The sequence below is a fragment of the Musca vetustissima genome, unplaced genomic scaffold (genome assembly GCF_032173495.1).
Source record: "Musca vetustissima isolate MV318-11 ecotype Yass unplaced genomic scaffold, APGP_CSIRO_Mvet_v1 utg7558, whole genome shotgun sequence".
Classification (NCBI taxonomy): Eukaryota; Metazoa; Arthropoda; class Insecta; order Diptera; family Muscidae; genus Musca; species Musca vetustissima.
Genome location: NW_026883613.1, coordinates 92827 through 113438, shown reverse-complemented (window position 1 = coordinate 113438; position 20612 = coordinate 92827). Strand labels below are relative to the sequence as shown.

At 33.3% G+C, this 20612-nt stretch overlaps 1 protein-coding gene across 1 annotated transcript in view; it reads right to left on the bottom strand.

The window, feature by feature from the left end:
* LOC133330526 (nocturnin) overlaps positions 1-18094 on the bottom strand; it is a 28345-nt gene extending 10251 nt beyond the window's left edge. Inside the window, exon 1 of the mRNA XM_061538963.1 lies at positions 16563-18094. Coding sequence (XP_061394947.1) covers positions 16563-18094 — 1532 coding nt within the window. The remainder of the gene's footprint in view (positions 1-16562) is intronic.
* Between the last annotated feature and the right edge of the window lie 2518 nt (positions 18095-20612).

Sequence of the window (20612 nt, the reverse complement as noted above, 5' to 3'; positions counted from 1 at the left end):
TACTAAACTACAGTCAATTACGTTGAAAACGTGTCTTCGAAATATGGGAGGTACGACATATGGGGTCTACCTTAAGTAGGGGATCAATATCGAAAATTTTTTTAGGAACATTTACTGCTCCTAAGATGTTTGGACCGAAGATGGTGTATATCGATGTTGGTACCTCCTCCCCCACAAAATGATCAGAATATATTGCTGAACATTAATTGTATAACAACCATACAAACGGACTATCCGATTTGAACCAAACTTTGAACATGCTATTATCTTTTCCAAGCCGAGGGTGGAATCCATTGGTACACTCTTTCATGTACCTCCCACACAAAGGGTCAATATTTTTAATATTTATAAATCAAATATTAGGCGGAAGGAATGTTCGATTTTTTTTCCAAAGAGTGCACATCGTAATATTTGGAAATGGGGAAAATCGATCTACTCCTTCTAGTCTCCCATCCACAAAGTGTCATAATTTAAAAAAAAAAAAATTCCACTATCAATGGAATGCCTGATTTTATTCAAACTGCGTAAATGGTAATATTTTACCAAATAAGTCAAAGATGTGACCTATCGACCCACATTTTCTTATAAGCCACACCCAACTCTCTCTCTTAAAATTTGTAGTCAACATTTCCAAAATTTAATAAAGTTTGGAATAAATAAAGCAGAGTTATGAAGCGAGCCAGCAGAAAAGCCGATTTTTAAGCGGGCTCCAAATTCTCAAAAAAATAAAAACTGTTTTGGTCTAAAGACACAATTGGGCCTCATAATCTTAAGCCTTACAGTATTACGCTGGATAGCAATTTATATGCGATGGGAAGGAGACTTATTCCTCTATAGTTGACACATATCGTCTTGTCTCCTGTTTTGTGCACGGGACACAGGATGCTGAAGTTGGACATGTATTCTTCTAGCCAGATTGTACTAATCAGCTGGTGCATGCTCCTTACCAGCATCTGACCACCAGTCTTCAAGAGTTCGGCATGTAACCCATCGCTACCTGCTGCTTTATTATTCTTCAACCGATTGATTGCTATTCTGACTTCATCTTGGCTATACCGTCATATATTATTGGTTGTGGGGTATACTCTTCACCGCTACTATTTGATACCAGAAGTTTTTCAAAATGCTCCTTCCAGATCCTCAGCACACTGTCTGTATAATATGTAAATAAGTTTATATATCTGCAGGTTCGAATCTCTGGCTACTATTTGTAAAATGCCGTTTATGTTTTCTTACGAACATTTTTTTACTATCCGTGGACCCACACAATTTAGTGCATTTAATGCAAAAAGATAAAATTCGTCATAAATCACACATGGGGGACATATGTCTATCGGAATGCAAATTTTAATGAATCGGAGATAAGAAAACGATTAGTGTTCTGTGTGTTAAATGGAATATTGGTAATTTCTCTATATTCATAAAAAGTATGTATACACCAATATCTTGTCCTATATAACTCAGTAAATGAATTAAGGAATTTCTAATAAAATTACCTTGTCAACATTACTCTTTGCAAATAACCTTTGCGATCATTTTTGCAAGGCGGCTTTGTGGAACGAGTGGGTATTTCAAATGTTGGTTCCATTGTTAACAGTTTCTGGAAGTCCTGTATCAAAGGATACCTTTTTACTGTTTCTTTGTTACACTTTTACTTTTAAAAATTGCTTGAAAAACAAAAACACCAAGCCTATTTTCTTTATGTGGAATCAAAATAATTTTTATTTGTTGAACACTTTGTTATTTATTTATTTGTTTTTGTCACGAAGAAGCTCAAACAATCGGAGCAAATATACCCTCTGAACCGTTCTTGTAAAAGGTTTGCTTAGAACTGATTTTGTTCGAGTGTTTGAAATATAAGAACGGTAATGTATGGATTGATCGAGCCTGCGTTCGCGTACGATCGATTGAATATTGACAGATGTGTATTGGAGTTGGCTTTCGTTTTGTTTTCCTTTCTTTCGTTGTGTTGTTGCGGCTTTTCTTATTGTCGCTGATCTACTAACCGGCAATTGTCTTTCTTGACTTTATGTAAACGTACATACGCTGAGAATACACCCTATGCGACCGAATTCAGCAGTAGTGTGCGGTTCAACGCATATGGCGTCTCAAAGAAAATTTGTCACACAATTTTAGTTGAAGAAAAAAAAAATAAATTTAAAATTCAAATGAATTTATCACTACAAGAAAGTAATCATCATTTCCATTTTACCTTACAAAAAAAAATAATAATAATAAAAAAATAAATAAATAATTGAGAGCTTGATCTAAATCTTGAGAAATACCTTGGGTATTCGCAATTGTGTTTTACATTGACTTTAAAGCGCAAAATTAATATATTTTTTCGCATTTAGAAGAGTAACGTATAAAACAAATTAATATTCATGAATATAAAAAATACACTCGGCGTATATGGGTTAAATTGTTAATACCTTCAGATATAACCCCATATAATGACGGCAATTCTGTAAAGAACAAATTTCTTCTTTAGCTTCGGTGTCGCATTTTAGATTGTTGAATAATGCAGGGTACACACAATTCGTTATCGACGATACTACTTCATAAATAAACACATTGAAATTGTCTTATTGTTGACAATATTTTCGTATCTTTAATCTCACGTGTTTCGTTTCGTTGTATTGTCATATCTGAGGTCTCAACAGCATAGATATACAAAAGCAACAACAATAGCAAAACATAAAGAAAATCTACACTGAGAGATATTCAAAAAAAAAGTTAATTGTATTTATTCATAAAGGTAAACAATGTTTGGCTGCAATGATGATCTTTTAACCTTTTTGTTGGTATTCATATTCAAATTCATAACAACAAAAAATGTGAAAAACATATAATATGCAATATGATTATATAAATATAATCATATTGTTACCATACAGTACTATGTTATAAAGGAAATATACATTTTTTTTGTCCCCAAAAAAGCCTACAAAAGTCACATTTGTGGCTCTGATAATCCTAGAAAAAATATTCTTAGTAATTACAGGCTCGGAAATACTTTGAAATTTATTTAAAAACCAGTAAGTAGTAAAGTCGGACTGGGCCGACTATATAATACCCTTCACCACTTTGAGTATATTCTACATATATGTATCCTAACAGACGTCGCGTTTTTGTTATATATCTATATCTGAACCTATTTCAGGAAAACTTGCCAGAGACTAATTTATATTACTTCAGTACATTGTGTCAATCGGCCTAGCTATGGATCTTTTCCAGAAAGCTTAGCAACATCATTCTAGACTTAATGCAGTACCCTATACCAAAATTCGTGCAAATCGAAAGATATATTGGGTCTTTGGTGCACCAATTACATAAAATCGGACGAAAATATATGTGGGAGCTATATTTAATTCTGAACCGATTTTCACGAAACTTGGCACACGTCATTCTGAACTTAAAACCATTCTAGACTTAATTCAGTACACTATGACAAATTTCGTGCAAATCGTATGATTTTTACAGACATTGGTGCACCAAATACCTAAAATCGGATGCTAATGTATATGGGAGCTATATCTAAATCTGAACCGATTTTCAAGAAACTTTGCACACATCATTCTAGACTGAATTCAGTACGCTATGCCAAAATTCGTACAAATGAAAAGATTTCCAGGGACTTTGGAGCACCATTTACCTAAAATCGGGCGAAACTACATATGGGAGCTATATCTAAATCTGAACCGATTTTCATGAAACTTAGAACACATTATTATATAAGAAATTCAGTACGCTATTCCAAATTTCGTTCAACTCGAAACATATATAGGGACTTTGGTACACCATTTACCTTAAATCGGACGAAGATATATATGGGAGCTATATCTAAATCTGAACCGATTTTCACGAAACTTTGGACACATCACTTTAGACTTCATTCAGTACGCTATGCCAAAATTCGTCCAAATCAAAAGATTTCCAGGGACTTTAATGGACTATTTACCTAAAATCGGGCGAAACTATATGAGAGCTATATCTAAATATGAACCGATTTTCACGAAACTTTGCACACATCATTCTAGACTTCATTCAGTAATCTGAACCGATTTTTCCCAATTTCAATAAGGTTCGTCCTTGGGCCAAGCAAATGAGCTGTGCCAAATATCATCCAATTCGGATCATAAATGCGACTTGTACTTTGTTCACAAAATTAGATGGACGGACGGACAGACGGACATGCGTAAATTCAGAAAGTGATTCTATGCATATTCTCAAAAGGAACCATGATTTTTTGCCTGTTACAAACATATGCACAAAGACATAATACCCTGTACCACAGTGTGGTGAAGGGTATAAAAATCCCGCTTATGACTCTGATTTATGACCCGATTTATTTAAATTATCTAATTAACCGAATGAATCGCTTAATTGTACACATTGAAGAGTGTGATCGGTTATCAACTAGCAAGTCAAGGGGATCGAGACTTTTGTGTAAAATAATAATTCTATGGCGAATATGCTCGCTTCGATTAGGTATAGTCCGAAGAAAGTGTCAGTGTTTACTAGTGGAACTGTTGGCCTATGCATAAATATCAACTATATTGAGATGTACTGGGGTAATCCGAAAATTCCAAAGGTGTTAGAAAGAGTACATGTCTGGCTCGCGTATGAACTAGGATTTTTGACTTCGTTCTAAAATTAACAGAATGGCGGATCTATGAAAAAATATTTTAGGAAAATCGCCGATTTTTGACCAAAAACAAATTTAAAAAAATAAGGAAGTTCTTCACCGATTGGCTTTATCCTAGTTCATACGATAGCTATACACTCACAGAGAAACGTGTAAAAATTTGGAATCGATTGGGTTATTGGTTTTTGAGTAATCGTGCCCGCCATTCGTTTAGAGAAATACGCTTTTAAAGTTTGAAAAGCTCTTCAGCCGTCACTTGATGCTGACAGAATAAATCGGCTATATATTCAAGAGTTCCTGAGATTTTCCCTTGAAATTTTGTAGGTACATTCTTGAATTAGTGTAGATTCGAATTAAGTCAAAAACATTTTTGACCCCGAGAATGGGGGAGGGGGTCCCCTTAAGAGAAAACATGTAATTTTTGTAAGGGTCACGAAATTCATTAAAATTTGTATGTGCAACCCTAAAATTATGTTTCACATTTTTTCCAACCATCCATTCAAATGTCTACGAAAAAACAAGTTCTTACTCAATTCATTTTATAATATGATTTATAAATTTCACGATTTTTCAGATATTGATTGAAAACTTCGTTTAAGCGCAACGAGTTTCGCTTATCCGAAGTTCTTTTAATTGAAAATTCAGCTTAAGAGATTTTTTTTCTGAAATTAGGCGTTGTCACTTAACCGAATTCGACTCTATATATACCGGACAACCCTGCACTTTTTTAAAAAAATAAAAAATTATTTTGAAAATATTTTTTTAAGTTTTTTTTTAACTCAAAAAAAGTTTTTTTTTAAGTTTTTTTTTAACTCAAAAAAAGTTTTGTTTCCATTTTTTGCATAACCAATGCAAAAATGTTCGACTGACTGACTTGGTTTGGAACCCATTTACATAACAATAAATTTGCATTGCATAGAAATGATTTGTTGACTGAATTTTATATTGCCAATTTCCATACAAAGATGCATGGAGATGGATTGATTGGGTGATTGATTTCTCATTTTCACTTTTATGTTCAATTTTTCATTAAGGCAATACATTTTGGTCTTTTTTTTGCTGCAGCATTTTTTAATGAATTATGTATGTATTGGTTTGAATTGATCTAATGGCCAAACGAAAAAATATTAACAAGAACAAAAATACATTTGAAAATCTTAACACATTTTGGTTTATTAATCAATAAGTGTCTCATAACCAGAGATGACCCCACACTCATAATAGAACTCTGTGTTGACATTAATTTTTGAAAAATGAAAAGAAAAAAAAATTAAAAAAAAAATAATTCTATATTATTTGCAAACGGTTTTCACTTTGTTCGCCAAGGGGTTAAGAAAACCAAATTTCAAATGTTCTAATAGAATTGAGATAAAATTCAAAACGCAATTGCATTTTGTGTAAATTGACCGGATGACTGCTGCTTAATTAAAATGCTTGTATAATTTTGGGTTCTTCTAAAACTTAAACATTGTTATGTCTAACGAAATCACACAAATTCCGCTAATATTTTTAAAAAACATTGACTTACAACGACACTTTTTTAAAATACCTAGAACCTGGAATTTCTATTTAAAGACACTTGGGTGGGAAAAAAATCGTATAAGCCTATAAAAATACCGAGCCTGAATCTTTATATGGAGGATATTTCCAAATATTGACCTATATCGACAATTTTCTACAAAGATGTTTAAAAGACAAGCTGATCTAGTATTTATAGGATCTGATAATCCATTAAAAATATTCCTAAAAAATCACGCTTATGAATCTGAATCAGTCCTAGACAAAAACAAGTGGAAAAGCGTTAAGTTCGGCCGGGCCAAACATAGCAAAAAGTGGACCTATACCGACATTTCTAAAAACGGGTTATGTAAACCATAATGTTAACCATAATACAAATTTCAGAATTTTTTAATGGATAATTATACTCTCAGCCTAATGGCTAATGAGGGTGTATACCTTTTAACACGGTGAAAATGTGGCTAATCAAAATATTGGTTCTACCCCACATGTTTCTTTGGACCAAATCCGTTTCAGAAAATTTAGATTTAATCCAAACTTTGCCCATCTTATTATTTCTTCCAAATTTAGTTCAAATTCAAAGATGGGGAATATCGGATATAGTTCAAATTCGGATATAGTTCATTATCGAACCTTACGATCTAATTTTTTATCTCCCTATCCTACGCAGGTGGAATGATTACAACAGAGTCTTAGAATCAAACAAAGCGGAACAAATCAGATAACTATATTAATATAAAAAAAGGGTTAATATAAAAAAAGGGTTATATGGGGACTACCCTAAAAAGAGGGCGAATATTAATAATTTTTGGTAGGGAGATTTGTTACCATATACTTCAAAATATCAAATTGCAGCAAATTCGGTTGAAAAACGCGCTCAAGAACCCCAAAATACCGACATTTGGGGGTACCCTTATATGGGGGCTACCAGAAAAAATGGACCTATATTTATAATTTTTAGTGGAGAGATTTGGTACCCAATAAGAACTCAAAGTACTAAATTACAGCAAATTCGGTCGAAAACTACTATCAAAACTCCCCAAAATACTGAAAATTAGAGGGGCTACCAGAAAAAATGGATCTATATGTATAATTTTTTGTGGAGAAATTGGGTACCCAATAGCAACTCAATATACCAAATTTCAGCGAATTCGGTTGAAAACCGCGCTCAAGAACCCCAAAATACGGAAAATTGGGGGTTACCCTTATATGGGAGCTATGCCTAAACGGCAACCGATATATCCCATCTTCGAACTTGACCTGCCTGCAGACAAAAGACGACCCTATGCAAAGTTTTGGCGATCTATCTCAACTCGTTTAGACGCTAGAGTGATTACAACAGACGGACGGACAGAAGGACATGCTTAGATCGTCTTAGAATTTTACGCTGATCAAGAATATATATACTTTAAAGGATCGGAAATGATTATTTCGATGAGTTACAAACGGAAAAACAAAATAATATACCCTCCATACTATGGTGGAGGGTATAAAAAAAATAAATCTACGATTACGGCTTAGAAAGTCCTAGAATAATGCTTTTAAAAAATCCGCGCCTATGTCTCTGAAAGTATGAGAAAAATATTCCTTAACATTTTTTTTGAAAAGTCTACACTTGGACCTTAGAAAGTTCTTGAAACAATGTTTTTATATTTATATGAATCTGAATGCCCATGAAAAAATATACCTAAAAATCAACGCGCATGTCCTTGATAGTTGTAGAAAAAAATTTCTTTAAAAGTTCACGCTTACGGCTTGGAAAATCCAAAACAATTTTTTGAAATTCACGCTTGTGGACATAGAAGTCTTAGATAAAATATTTTTGAAGAATATACTCTTATGGTACTGAAGGTCCGAAAATAAAAATATAAAAAGTAGAAATAGAAAATTAGAAATAGTTTTAAAAAATCCATAGTTATGGGTCTGGATGCCCTAGAAAATAAATATTTTCTTTTTAATCGAAGCTTATGGCTTTGAAAGTCTTGGTTAAAAAATCCAAATATTCTGATAGTCCTAGAAAATATATTTTTTTAAAAAATCTACGCTTATGAAAGTCTTAGAAAAAATATTTGAAAAGAAATCCATGTTTATAAAAGTTATTAAAAATATTTTTAAAATTCTAGAATTATTAAATTATTAAAAATTAGAATTAAAAATATTAAAAATATATTTTTAAAAAAATCTACGCTTATAAACAAATCTATGTTTATAAAAGTCATTACAAATATTTTTAAAAATTCTAGGATTATGAAAAGACATTAAAAAATATTAAAAAAAAAAATTCGACAAAATATTTTTATAAATCCGCGCCAATGGCTATAAAGATTTTTAATTTTTTTTCAAAGGCCCACAATTTTTTTAATCCTCGCATATAGATCTATAAGTCCTTGAAAAAAATATGTAAAAAATCTACGAAATTTTGAAAAAATCTGATAATCCTAGAAAATATATTTTTATATTTTTCGACTCCTTTGAAAGTCCCAGAAAAAATAATTAACTTCGTTTCGGATCTAAAAGTGTTAGAAAAGGTAATTTAAAAAAAATCCACATAAATGGATCTGGAAGTCTTAGAAAATAAATAATTTTAATCAGAGCTTAGGGCTTTGAAAATCCTAGATAAAATATTTTTAATCCAAATGGTTCTGCTAGTACTAGAAATATTAAAAAAAAACATTTGTGAAAGCCTTTGAAAAAAATATTTTTAAGAAAAACGCCTTTTTTGAAAGTCATAACAAATATTTTTAAAAAAATTATGAAAAGTCTTTTAAACATATATATTTTAATATTCAATATTATCATCGGAAAAAAAAATATTTCAAAAATCTACAATAAAGACAAGATTTTTTTTAAATTCACGCTTGTAGCTCCCTGGGTACTACAAAAAATATTTTGAAAAATCTACGACAAAAAAAATATTTTAAAAAAGTTTTATAATCCTAAGAAATCGACGCCTATGTAGGTAGACCAAAAAATATTTAAAAATATCATTGATACTTCGAAAATCAGATCTTAAAAAATCTTGGAAAATGCATGCCTATTCCTTTGAAGCGTAGAGTAGGACTATTAAAAAGATTCTTAAAAAATCAGAATCCGAAAGCCCAAAACAAATTCTTAAAAATTCCACCCAAGTGAACTTTAGACTTCTTGAAAAATAATTCCTTAAAATTCATTCCTATTACTCCAAAATCCACACCCTGACATATGAACATATGAAATCATATTGCTAAAAAGACACGCTTATAAGTGTGAATATCCTAGAAAAATATTATTAAAAATTATTATTATTAATCTACAAATTCACATGTTTTGAACCAGTGAGCGGAGCAGTATAGTCGGACGGGGCCGACCATATGATACCCTACAGAACTTCCACGAAAATCTAACTTTGTGTGGTCCTATATTCCGATCTTGGGCAATATTTGCACTCTCTTGACCTTCACCGTGGGTTGTGTTGTTATGTTCGGATTTCAATTGTGGCCTATAGATCGACTCAAAAAAATTAAGTTGTCGGTCCACTTTTTCCCAATATTATTATCTGATCATCACCGACTATCATCATCAACTTTACCATACCTGGATCGTAATAGAAAATTTCAAAGCGATCACCGCTATATTTTCGCCCTCTAGGGTGGTAATGGGTTACTAATTAATATTTGAATACGTAAGCACCTGTAAATATTTAAGTGTAATTCCCACATCTGAGTACATACGACAATGTTATTGGTATAAATTTGAAGGCCAACCACTCCCCTGGAATATATTTTCAACTCCTTGGGTCTATGTCATTCAGGGGTAAATATATAAGCTATAGAATACACATTTTGTAATTTTTCACACAAAAGTCAGGGTCAATTTGACTAGCTAAATATTGACCAATCTTTATCAAAACAGGCATGGTTATTCTTTGGCCCAATCCCCTTTTCCATTTAAATGTTGGGCCATAATTACGGCCTCTGGAGAAAATCAGACAAAAATAAAGTTTTTGGTCCATTTCACCCCCTTAATATTAACCGATCTTTACAGGAAACAATAGGGGTCTTCATTGGCCAGAACCCATACTACATGCAAAATTTCGTGAAGATTGGTCCATAACTGTGGCCTGCGTATTTACAAATTATAATGGACGGACACACATGGTTAGATCGACTCAGGTGGGGGTGGGTGGGTCTAGGACCAATATTTCGGGGCGTTACAAACTCTTGGGGCTGCACAAAGCTATAATACCCTGACAACATAGCTGTGTAGGGTATAAAAAGTCTAAACAGCCTTGTATTCGAATTTATATTTTTAAGACATCATTAAATTATAATCGTGTATATGCAGGACTTCATTGCAAATTAATAAAAATAAATAAAAATATAGAAAAACATGTTTACCTTGGTATGGGCACAGCAACACGACGCGTAATCGTTCTCGATTTCACAATTAGACGCGATGATTTCAATAGGAAATCCATGATTTCAAAAATGTTTGTTTTTTAATGGAAATTTTGTATTATATGTATTTTTTTGAAATAAATTAAAATTTGTATTTTTATTAATTAGTTAAAAATATGTATGTAATTGTTATCATATAACTTGTAATACTATATCGGCGTTGTATTATTTATTTGATTGACGTGCGACAAAAAAACCTTTATTACAATCAAGATAATCGAGTTTGTTCTTGTTGCACCAACAACAATTGTTGCGATATAGAAATTGACAAGATCATAATGTCAAATAAGCGAGTCTGTGTTAAATGTTCCTAAAATGAAAAGAAAAAATGATTGGCTGTTGAAACAATTCAAATGGAGAAATAGACGATTAATCAGTCGCACAGTTACCATTGTAATGTCAGCATTGGGAGAAAGAGAGAGCGAGCGCAATGTGCCACCCCATGGGGCTTATCAAAATTTTAAAATTATCATCAACTATTATTTGTTTTTAGTAAATGTTTTTATTGTTGTTGCTGTTGTGATAAATTGGTGTTGGTCATGTTGAAATATTAAATTATTTAAAATACAGTATAGTGTGAAATTATTATGACGTGCATATATAATTTCATATTCTTCATGTTTTTTTTTTCGAGGGTATGTTTAAATAAAGTTTTTCAAATGATTAGGTACATTTTTTAAAATATTTTTCAATTTCGAGTAATAATTAAATGTCCCAAGTATTTATAAACTATTGGCGATTTTTTAAGAACAGTTTAAAAGGCCAGAATTAGGATTCGATTGATAGTTATGATTTTTTTTAAATATATTTGATAGACCTTTTAAAATTCAATGTATTTTTAAAAAAAATGTCTAAAAATTATCGTGTTTTTTAAGATTTTTTCATAAAATGTGGGTTATATAATATTGGATTGAAAAAACAGAGGATCGTCAGGATTACAAATAGGGATTTTTTTTCACAAAATTCCTTAAAGAATCAATGCAATTTCGTTAGCTATTAAAGAATATATATTTTGATTTTCTCAGAAGATTTTTTCTAGGATTATCGGATCCACGAATTTGGAATTAGGAAACATCAACATATTTTTTAAGAACATTTATTTTTATATTTTTTTTTTTGCGGAATTTAATAGCTCGAATCGTGGAATTTTTAAAGATAATTTATAAATGGTACTATTTCGACTCGAAACCAAGCGTGGATTTTTTTTCTTTGAATTTCAAATTCATAACCGTGGATTTTTTATGAATAATTTTTTCGAAGACTATCTTAGGATATCAGATCATAACGAGTAGTTAAAAAAATGATTTTTTTATATACAGACGCGTAGATATTCAAGAATATTTTTGTAAATTGATCGATACATTGTCGTAGATATTTAAGAATAGTTTTTTTTAAGATTATCTGTTCCCTTAGCATAGATTTTTTAGGATATTTTTTCTAGTATTTTCGTATCCACAATACATAATCGTCGACCCTTAAGAGTATTTTATAGGGCTATGAAAAATATATGTCGGCAATTGGATTTAAAAATATTTTTTCAGGGATCCATAAGGGATATGAATTAACAAAAAAATAAAAGGGAAACGCAGAATTTTTATTAGGAATATTAGAATTTTTTGATTACTAATAAAGCGGATTTCATAATAGGTCTATATTTTTAAGAATATTTAATCGATGAATTTTCAGATTTATTTTTCTAGGGTTTTAGAGATCCGTTGACGTATATTTTAAGAATATTAATAGAGGACATTTTCGGAGACATATGGGAGGAGTTTTAAATATTAGATTGGAGAAAAAGAATGGCATTATTTTTATATGAACTATAGGACTTTATTTAATATGCTTCGGAATGTCCAATTTGGGAACCGTTATGCACCGTTTTGATATAGGATTTTTAAAGGTAACTTCTTAATGCCTCTCTCATAGCAGTTCTGCTCCCTATTTGATACCATTTTTTATCATTAAAGAAATTTTGCAATGCAAGAAAAATATGATAATCGATTGATTCCCAACCAAGCTACCGAAGTTTCTGGCTAGTCACTGTAGATGTGTGTGGCCTAGCGTTGTCCTGGTGGAACACGACACCTCTCCTGTTGGCCAATTCTGGCCGTTTCTAGTCAATTGTAAATGGTTTAAGGGAACCCCCACCCCCATTCACAATTTTAATTTTTCAAGATATTCAATGGGCTGGTAAATCAATACCAATGCTTGTTAATGTTTGTAACCTTGCACATATATATTTGAAGATTTAAAAGAGAAGAAAAATAATTTACAAAAAAATTTTGTTATTGTTTTGTTGTTGTTTTTTGTAATTAAATAAAAGTCCTTATTTTTGATGGCGGACATGTTAACTCCCCACTGGAACATCGGAATCCGAAAATTACAACGGTGTTAGAAAGAGTACATGTTTGGCTCTCGTATGAACTAGAATTATTATCGCTCTAAAATTAACAAAATGTCGGACCTTTGAAAAAATATTTTTGGAAAATGGCCGATTTTTTACCAAAAACCGAGTTAAAGAAATAGGGAAGATCTTCATCGATTGGCTTTATCCTAGTTGCTTTATCCTAGATTGGCTTTATCCTAGCTATACACTCACAGAAAAACGTGTAAAAATTTGGAATCGATTGAGTCATTAAAAAACGCGTTTAAAGTTTGAGAAGCACTTGATGCTGGCACAATAAATCGGCTATATCTTCACGAGTTCTTGAGATTTTCTCTTGAAATGTTGTAGGGACATTCTTGAATTAGTGTAGATTCGAATTAAATCAAATGAATCAAAATAAATTTTTACCCCGAGAATGGGGGGGTCCCCTTAAGACAGTTTAATGGTCGATTTTCACCTCCTGGGCGATATTACGACTGCTAACTTGTCGGTCAACTTCGATCATTTCTCCGATTTCATCGACAACTTCGACGACCGGTCTACCTGTGCGAGGTGAACGGAATCTACGAAACCAAAAAATAAAAAAAAAAAAAACAATAATTGGGTCTTACAGTATCGGAACCATAAACACCATTCACAATTTTAGACGCTTGGCTTGCATTTTCGTCTTTGTCAAAGAAAAACTGTAAAATGTACCGAATTTCCTATTTGACAATCAAAGGGGAAATGCCAACTTTAAAATTGCATTATTTTTTATCAATAACATATTCCAGAGTATTGCCAAGACTTGAATGTATTTTTCCTATGGAAATAAGTTATTAATTTCAAAATTCCGTTAAATAAACATAATCACTTTAATATATTGCCTACGAATTACCATAACTCAATCAATTATTTTATAGTACTTTGTAACAATAAAGATAGTTCAGCTATCATCATAAGTGAGTTACTTTGAAATAAATTAATTTACCAACATAAGTTATAAACAAATAACCTTGACTTATTACACTTACATGGGTGTGTGATAAGGAACCAGTACGAACCTGAAATATGGAACTACATCCACTTTAATGCCATTCTCATTTACAACGGAATCTAATATTTATGTGCTGGCTGGCATCACGCTTATTGCATGTTTTATCAGCTGATAAGGTTGCTCTAGAATAAAGTCACACTGGGACAATGGCCATATCAGACATTAACTGTCTGCGATTACAGATGGTTCCCCTAGACAATGCAATCTTATCAAAGTGGCAAATTTAATCAGTTGTAAAAAAATAAGAATGAAACAAACTTTGTATGAATTAAAAAAAATATATATATATTGCACATTGGACAAATTTTGAATGGCAATGTGAGAGGAAAGTTTTCTATTCTGAAATCCATTCATTGTAAGTATGTACGAAGTGTGTGTTTGTTTATTACACAATGGAAAAATTATTATGCGGAAGAAGTGACTGTAATTTTCAATTAGTAGGAGAAAGATCTAAGTAAAAAAGGGGTGACCATAGAATACTTTTTAATTTGTGCTTATTGGTTTTTTATATACACCCAAAGGGCTTTCAATTAGAAATTTCCACCCCACCACCAGATCATGAGCTCAATTTAGTTTCATAGTTTTATAAGTGAAATATTTTGAATTTTAAGAGAGAGAACCTTTGGAACTGTACAAAAAATACACAATTCACTTTTTTTAATTTTTAAGGTGAATGATTCCATTTCGAAATCTTGAAAAAATAATTTTGCTTAATTTGGATAAAACAAAATATGTTTATTTTTTTTGCCCCAAGCCAATTGAATGCAAACAAAACAATATTCCGCAAACTTCCTTGAACCAAAACCCATTAACCAACAAATGAATTCAATAGAATCAAATTTATTTTATTTATTTGTTCAGATATCCAATAAGTAGATCAATGGATTTATTGATTTATTTTGGCAAATCAAATATTATTGTACACAAGTAGCCGAGTCATTATCTCATTGACATAACAGCTGTTTACTGGACCACCAACACATAAGCGAATTAATAAAGTCTCTATGCGCAGTATAGAGGCGGATGGAAATTGAAATATAACGCGCGTAATGTGTGGCTTTAAATATCGGAAGTAATTATGTACACTAGCTAACAACTGACCTGTGGTCTCTATATAGACCAATTGGTCTTTATAAAGACCCGTGGTCTCTATATAGACCAATTGGTCTTTATAAAGACCTGTGGTCTCTATATAGACCAATTGGTCTTTATAAAGACCTGTGGTCTCTATATAGACCAATTGGTCTTTATAAAGACCTGTGGTCTCTATATAGACCAATTGGTCTTTATAAAGACCTGTGGTCTCTATATAGACCAATTGGTCTTTATAAAGACCTGTGGTCTCTATATAGACCAATTGGTCTTTATAAAGACCTGTGGTCTCTATATAGACCAATTGGTCTTTATAAAGACCTGTGGTCTCTATATAGACCAATTGGTCTTTATAAAGACCTGTGGTCTCTATATAGACCAATTGGTCTTTATAAAGACCAATTGGTCTTTATAAAGACCTGTGGTCTCTATATAGACCAATTGGTCTTTATAAAGACCTGTGGTCTCTATATAGACCAATTGGTCTTTATAAAGACCTGTGGTCTCTATATAGACCAATTGGTCTTTATAAAGACCTGTGGTCTCTATATAGACCAATTGGTCTTTATAAAGACCTGTGGTCTCTATATAGACCAATTGGTCTTTATAAAGACCTGTGGTCTCTATATAGACCAATTGGTCTTTATAAAGACCTGTGGTCTCTATATAGACCAATTGGTCTTTATAAAGACCTGTGGTCTCTATATAGACCAATTGGTCTTTATAAAGACCTGTGGTCTCTATATAGACCTATTGGTCTTCATAAAGACGCGTGGTCTCTATATAGACCAATTGGTCTTTATAAAGACCTGTGGTCTCTATATGGTCTTTATAAAGACATGGGGTCTCTATATAGAACAATTGGTCTTTATAAAGTCCTGTGGTCTCTATATAGACCAATTGGTATATAATTGTGGTCTTTATAAAGTTCTGTGGTCTCTATATAGTCCAATTGGTCTTTATAAAGACCTGTGATCCCTATATAGACCAATTGGTCTTTATAAAGACCTGTGGTCTCTATATAGACCTATTGGTCTTCATAAAGACGCGTGGTCTCTATATAGACCAATTGGTCTTTATAAAGACCTGTGGTCTCTATATAGACCAATTGGTCTCTATATAGACCAATTGGTCTCTATATAGACCAATTGGTCTCTATATAGACCAATTGGTCTTTATAAATACCTGTGGTCCCTATATAGACCAATTGGTCTTCATAAAGACGCGTGGTCTCTATATAGACCAATTGGTCTTTAGTGTTTTAGTATCCAAATTTTTTGTTGACTAGTGTTATCAAATTACCAAAAAAAAAAAACTGTGTACCACAATGTGCACACACACACAATTATAATACTCTTATCAACCTCAGCAATTAATTTATGTACAAAATTTAACTAAAATAAAAATACACCAATTTTTTCGTGGGCATGTCGATCATTTAATTACCTTACAAGGTACAACAGCAACTCGCGTGGAGGCTCATAGTCTTCTTGGTAGTCAACAGCAGCAGCACCGGCGGCACGAACAGAGCTAGACCCAGTGTCTACTTGCCTCTGAGTCAGCTTGTTATTTACATTCGATTTGTTATTGTTGTTGTCGTTGTTGCTATTCAATTGCTGTGTAACGGCATCGGTAATGGCAGGCGCACCTTGCTGACGTCTGGTTTGTTTTGACGACGCTGACGACAACTCTTTGCCTCCACCAAAACCGGTAGATGCAGGTTCACAAATGGTATCACCACTACTACAATTGTTGGCGTCAACGTCAAGCTCAAAATCATGTTCAGCATCGCCAGACATGATGGCATTAGCGTTCTCCAATTCGATTTCCCGTTTTCGAGCGGCTAGACGTTGCTTAATTTGCGAAGTAGAGGTCATTGCCGAGGTCTTTGCAAGAGCTTCCGCTATTTCGAATTTCTCACGAAAATCCTTGAGCATGGCCATTTCGTGGGGATCAATGAGAGTGTTGTTGTGATCTGCATTGGTGGTATTGGTGGTCTCTGAATTCGCGCTTGTCGCTGATTCTGAAGTGGATGGTTGTGTTGAATTTTTTTGTTGTGGCAATGGAGAGACTGCTGGAGTTGGTGGTGGTGCCACCATCACAATGTTCGAAACAATATCCATTAACTCTTTGGGTGGCCGATTCATCGCCCCCTTTACTTTATCATCTTCATTGTCACTGCTGCTGATCGATTCATCACCGTTTGGGCCATTTGGTGCCAAGATGTTGTTTAAGAACTTCTTCCTTTGTATGGCAATTGCACCTGGCATTGGACGTTTAGGCATATCGGGAACCACGTCCTGTTCCTTTTTGGGTCTTGGTGGCAATTTGGGTGGTTTCTCCAATATGGCATGCTGTACATATGTTTCCAAAGCTTTCTTATTTTTCTCAATTGACTCCGAAGTTGGTACCAGACCGGCTAAACTTAAACGTAAACGACACTCCTCGGTGCACAAACGGCGGCACATTTCATTAATGGCCAAAGGACGTGCGGCCATGTCGCTTGGAGCCGAACCCACACATGTCTGACAGGGTGTATAGAATGTCGAATTGCCGATCAAGGATATGTATTCATCAGAATTTGATTTGCGACGATCACCACCACCACCGCCGCCGTCATCGTGTTGACTGCTGCTGGCATAGCTGCTGCTACATTCGGATATAAGTATTTCATAATCCTGATCTAGACCGTCTAAATCATCATCAATATCGGTGGGGGAAGTTTTGGAGGTTTCAGCAATGTCATGTACGGGAAAGAATTGTGGTGGTAATTCATTGCGTGTGGGTGAAGAATCATCCACTGCTCTTGCGCGATTATCAGCATCACTTCGTATATTATCGAAATTTTGCAATGCCGATGGTGAGGTGTAATTTAGTAACAACGAAGTTATCGGCATTGCCTTGCCCAATGTATCCGAACGTCGATGGCCACGATTTTTTAAGGCCTCCGAACCAAAGGCGTCTTGGTGTGATTGCATTTTGAGGGATGGGAGGGTGTTGTTTTTGCTGGAAATTTCGTGGATATTTGGAGGGAATTATGGATTTTAGGTATATTACGGCAGTGTTGGGTTTACAATTTGTAGCATAACTGAGTTAGGGGATTTTTTTTAATTTCAATATTTGTTTTGATAAATTTTTCATTTCTTGTTGACCATTTTTTTCGATATTTGTAATTGTTTTTTGCTGTAGACACATTTGTATTCTGCACCACAATTAAATATTTAAACAACACAATTTTAACATTTTCCTTATTTTTCTTATTAAAATAGGTATTTTTTCTTATGTTTATGACCCCTAGCACTTGGATACATTAATGTAATCCGTTTTTTAGATATATATAATCCATTATCGTTAGGTTAACACACTTGATCGAAACACATGTTATTTTTAAATTTTCTTGGTATCCATTTTAAATATAATTTTTATTAAAAAAAATCCGTTAAACTTTCATGATATTTTTTGAATTGTTTTTTATTAAGCCACAAGGTAGACTTAAAGACGCGTTTGTACGTTCCCGATACGACTGTTGGTTAGAACATGAAACTAGTAAATCTGAGAAACAATAAATGTTCCTTATTTATATGTGGCCGAAAGCGAGGTTATTTACACAGCGGAACAAGCAGACATTTTCACACACATACACACCCTTTCAATATTGGAGAACTATATTATGATTGGGACAGCCAGTGTGACACGTAGCAACAACAACAAGTGTTTTACCTGTTGTTGTTGTCAATGTTTGTTGCAATATAATGGGAGTAGTAAGTAATAGTACTATATTAAGAGAATAACTTGTTTAGTGTTTTTTTTTCTATAAATCTATGTTTCTGAATTTTGCAACCTGCGGGGTAAGAGTTTGCAAAAAAATATTAACAACAACAGGTATCGGTTGTTTGCTAAAAAAACAAACAATCGACAATTTGACCAATCAAAGTATGTATGTATGGTTTAAAATGACAGCTATTCTGTCAACGCTGACGTTTTATTTGATCAAAGTTAAAGACGAGAGAATTACACAGTGGTATATGTGCCCTAAATAGATCCATTAACAAGTGAAAAAGCGTTAAGTTCTGCCGGGCCAAACTTTGGATACCCTCCGTCAAAGATATACTGAAAGGTACTTGAAATGAAAATATAGGGAACATACCAAAAAATGGACCTATACCGACATTTCTACAGTCCGATTATGTAAACAATAATTTTTAATAGAAAATTATACCCTCAGCCTTATGGCTAATTAGTGTGTATACACATTCACACGGTGAAAATGTGCCTCATCGAAATATTGGTTCTATACTCCATGTTTCTTGGGAACAGAGTGTTAGAACCAAACCCAAAACGCGGAAAAATCAGATAATTATATTAATATAAAAATGGGGTTATATGTACCAAATTTCAGCGAACTTGGTTGAAAAACACGCTCAAGAACCCCAAAATACCGAAAAATGGGGGTACCCTTATATGGGGGGGCTACCAGAAAAAAATGGACCTATATTCATAGTTTTTTGTGAAGTGATTTGGAACCTATTTAGAACTCAATATAGTAAATTACAGCCAATTCGGTGGAAAAATACGACCAAAACCCACAAAATACTGAAAATTAGGAGGTACCGTTATATGGGGGCTATTAGAAAAAGTGGGCCTATATTTATAATTTTTTGTGGCGACATTTAGTACCCAATAAGAATCCAATGTACAAAATTTCAGCGAATTCCGTTGAAAAACGCGCTCAAGAATCCCAAAAAAGCCGAAAATTTGGGGATACCCTTATATGGGAGCTATGCCTAAACGTGGACCGATATATCCCATTTTCGAACTTGACCTGCCTGCAGACAAAAGACAACCCTATGCAAAATTTCAGCACCCTATCTAAATTCCTTCGGAAGATAGCGTGATTACAACAGACGGACGGACATGGCTAGATCGTCTTAGAAGAATATATCGTCTGATCAAGAATATATACTTTATAGGGTCGAAAATGAATATTTCGGTGAGTTACAAACGGAATGACAAAATTAATATACCCTCCATACTATGGTGGAGGGTATAAAAAACTATGATCTATTCGAAGAACCCTGTGATACAAATGAAACACAAATATTCTGTACTAGCTTACGTTCCCGACTCCACCTACAAAATTTCACATTTCCACGACAGAGGGGTCTACGATCCGAAACGACCCGAGTCTTACTCGACCAAAGTCTGTCACCTTAACTAAAAGCAATAGGGCCGCTACAACAACAAAGTTTTAAAATAATAGTATTTGTTTTGGCCCTCCTGACCAAGGTTATGTCAACACCCAAATACACATTTGGTACTATTTAGTACACATTAGTAAAAATTTCCAAAACATACTCCATATTCTAATCCTACGCCCCAACAATGATTCTAGTACCCATACACCAATCCTACAATCCAACAGCAATCTTATTTCCAAATTTCAGTGTTCTAGCTCAATGGGTTCACCCAAATACACATTTAGTACTATTTTGTACA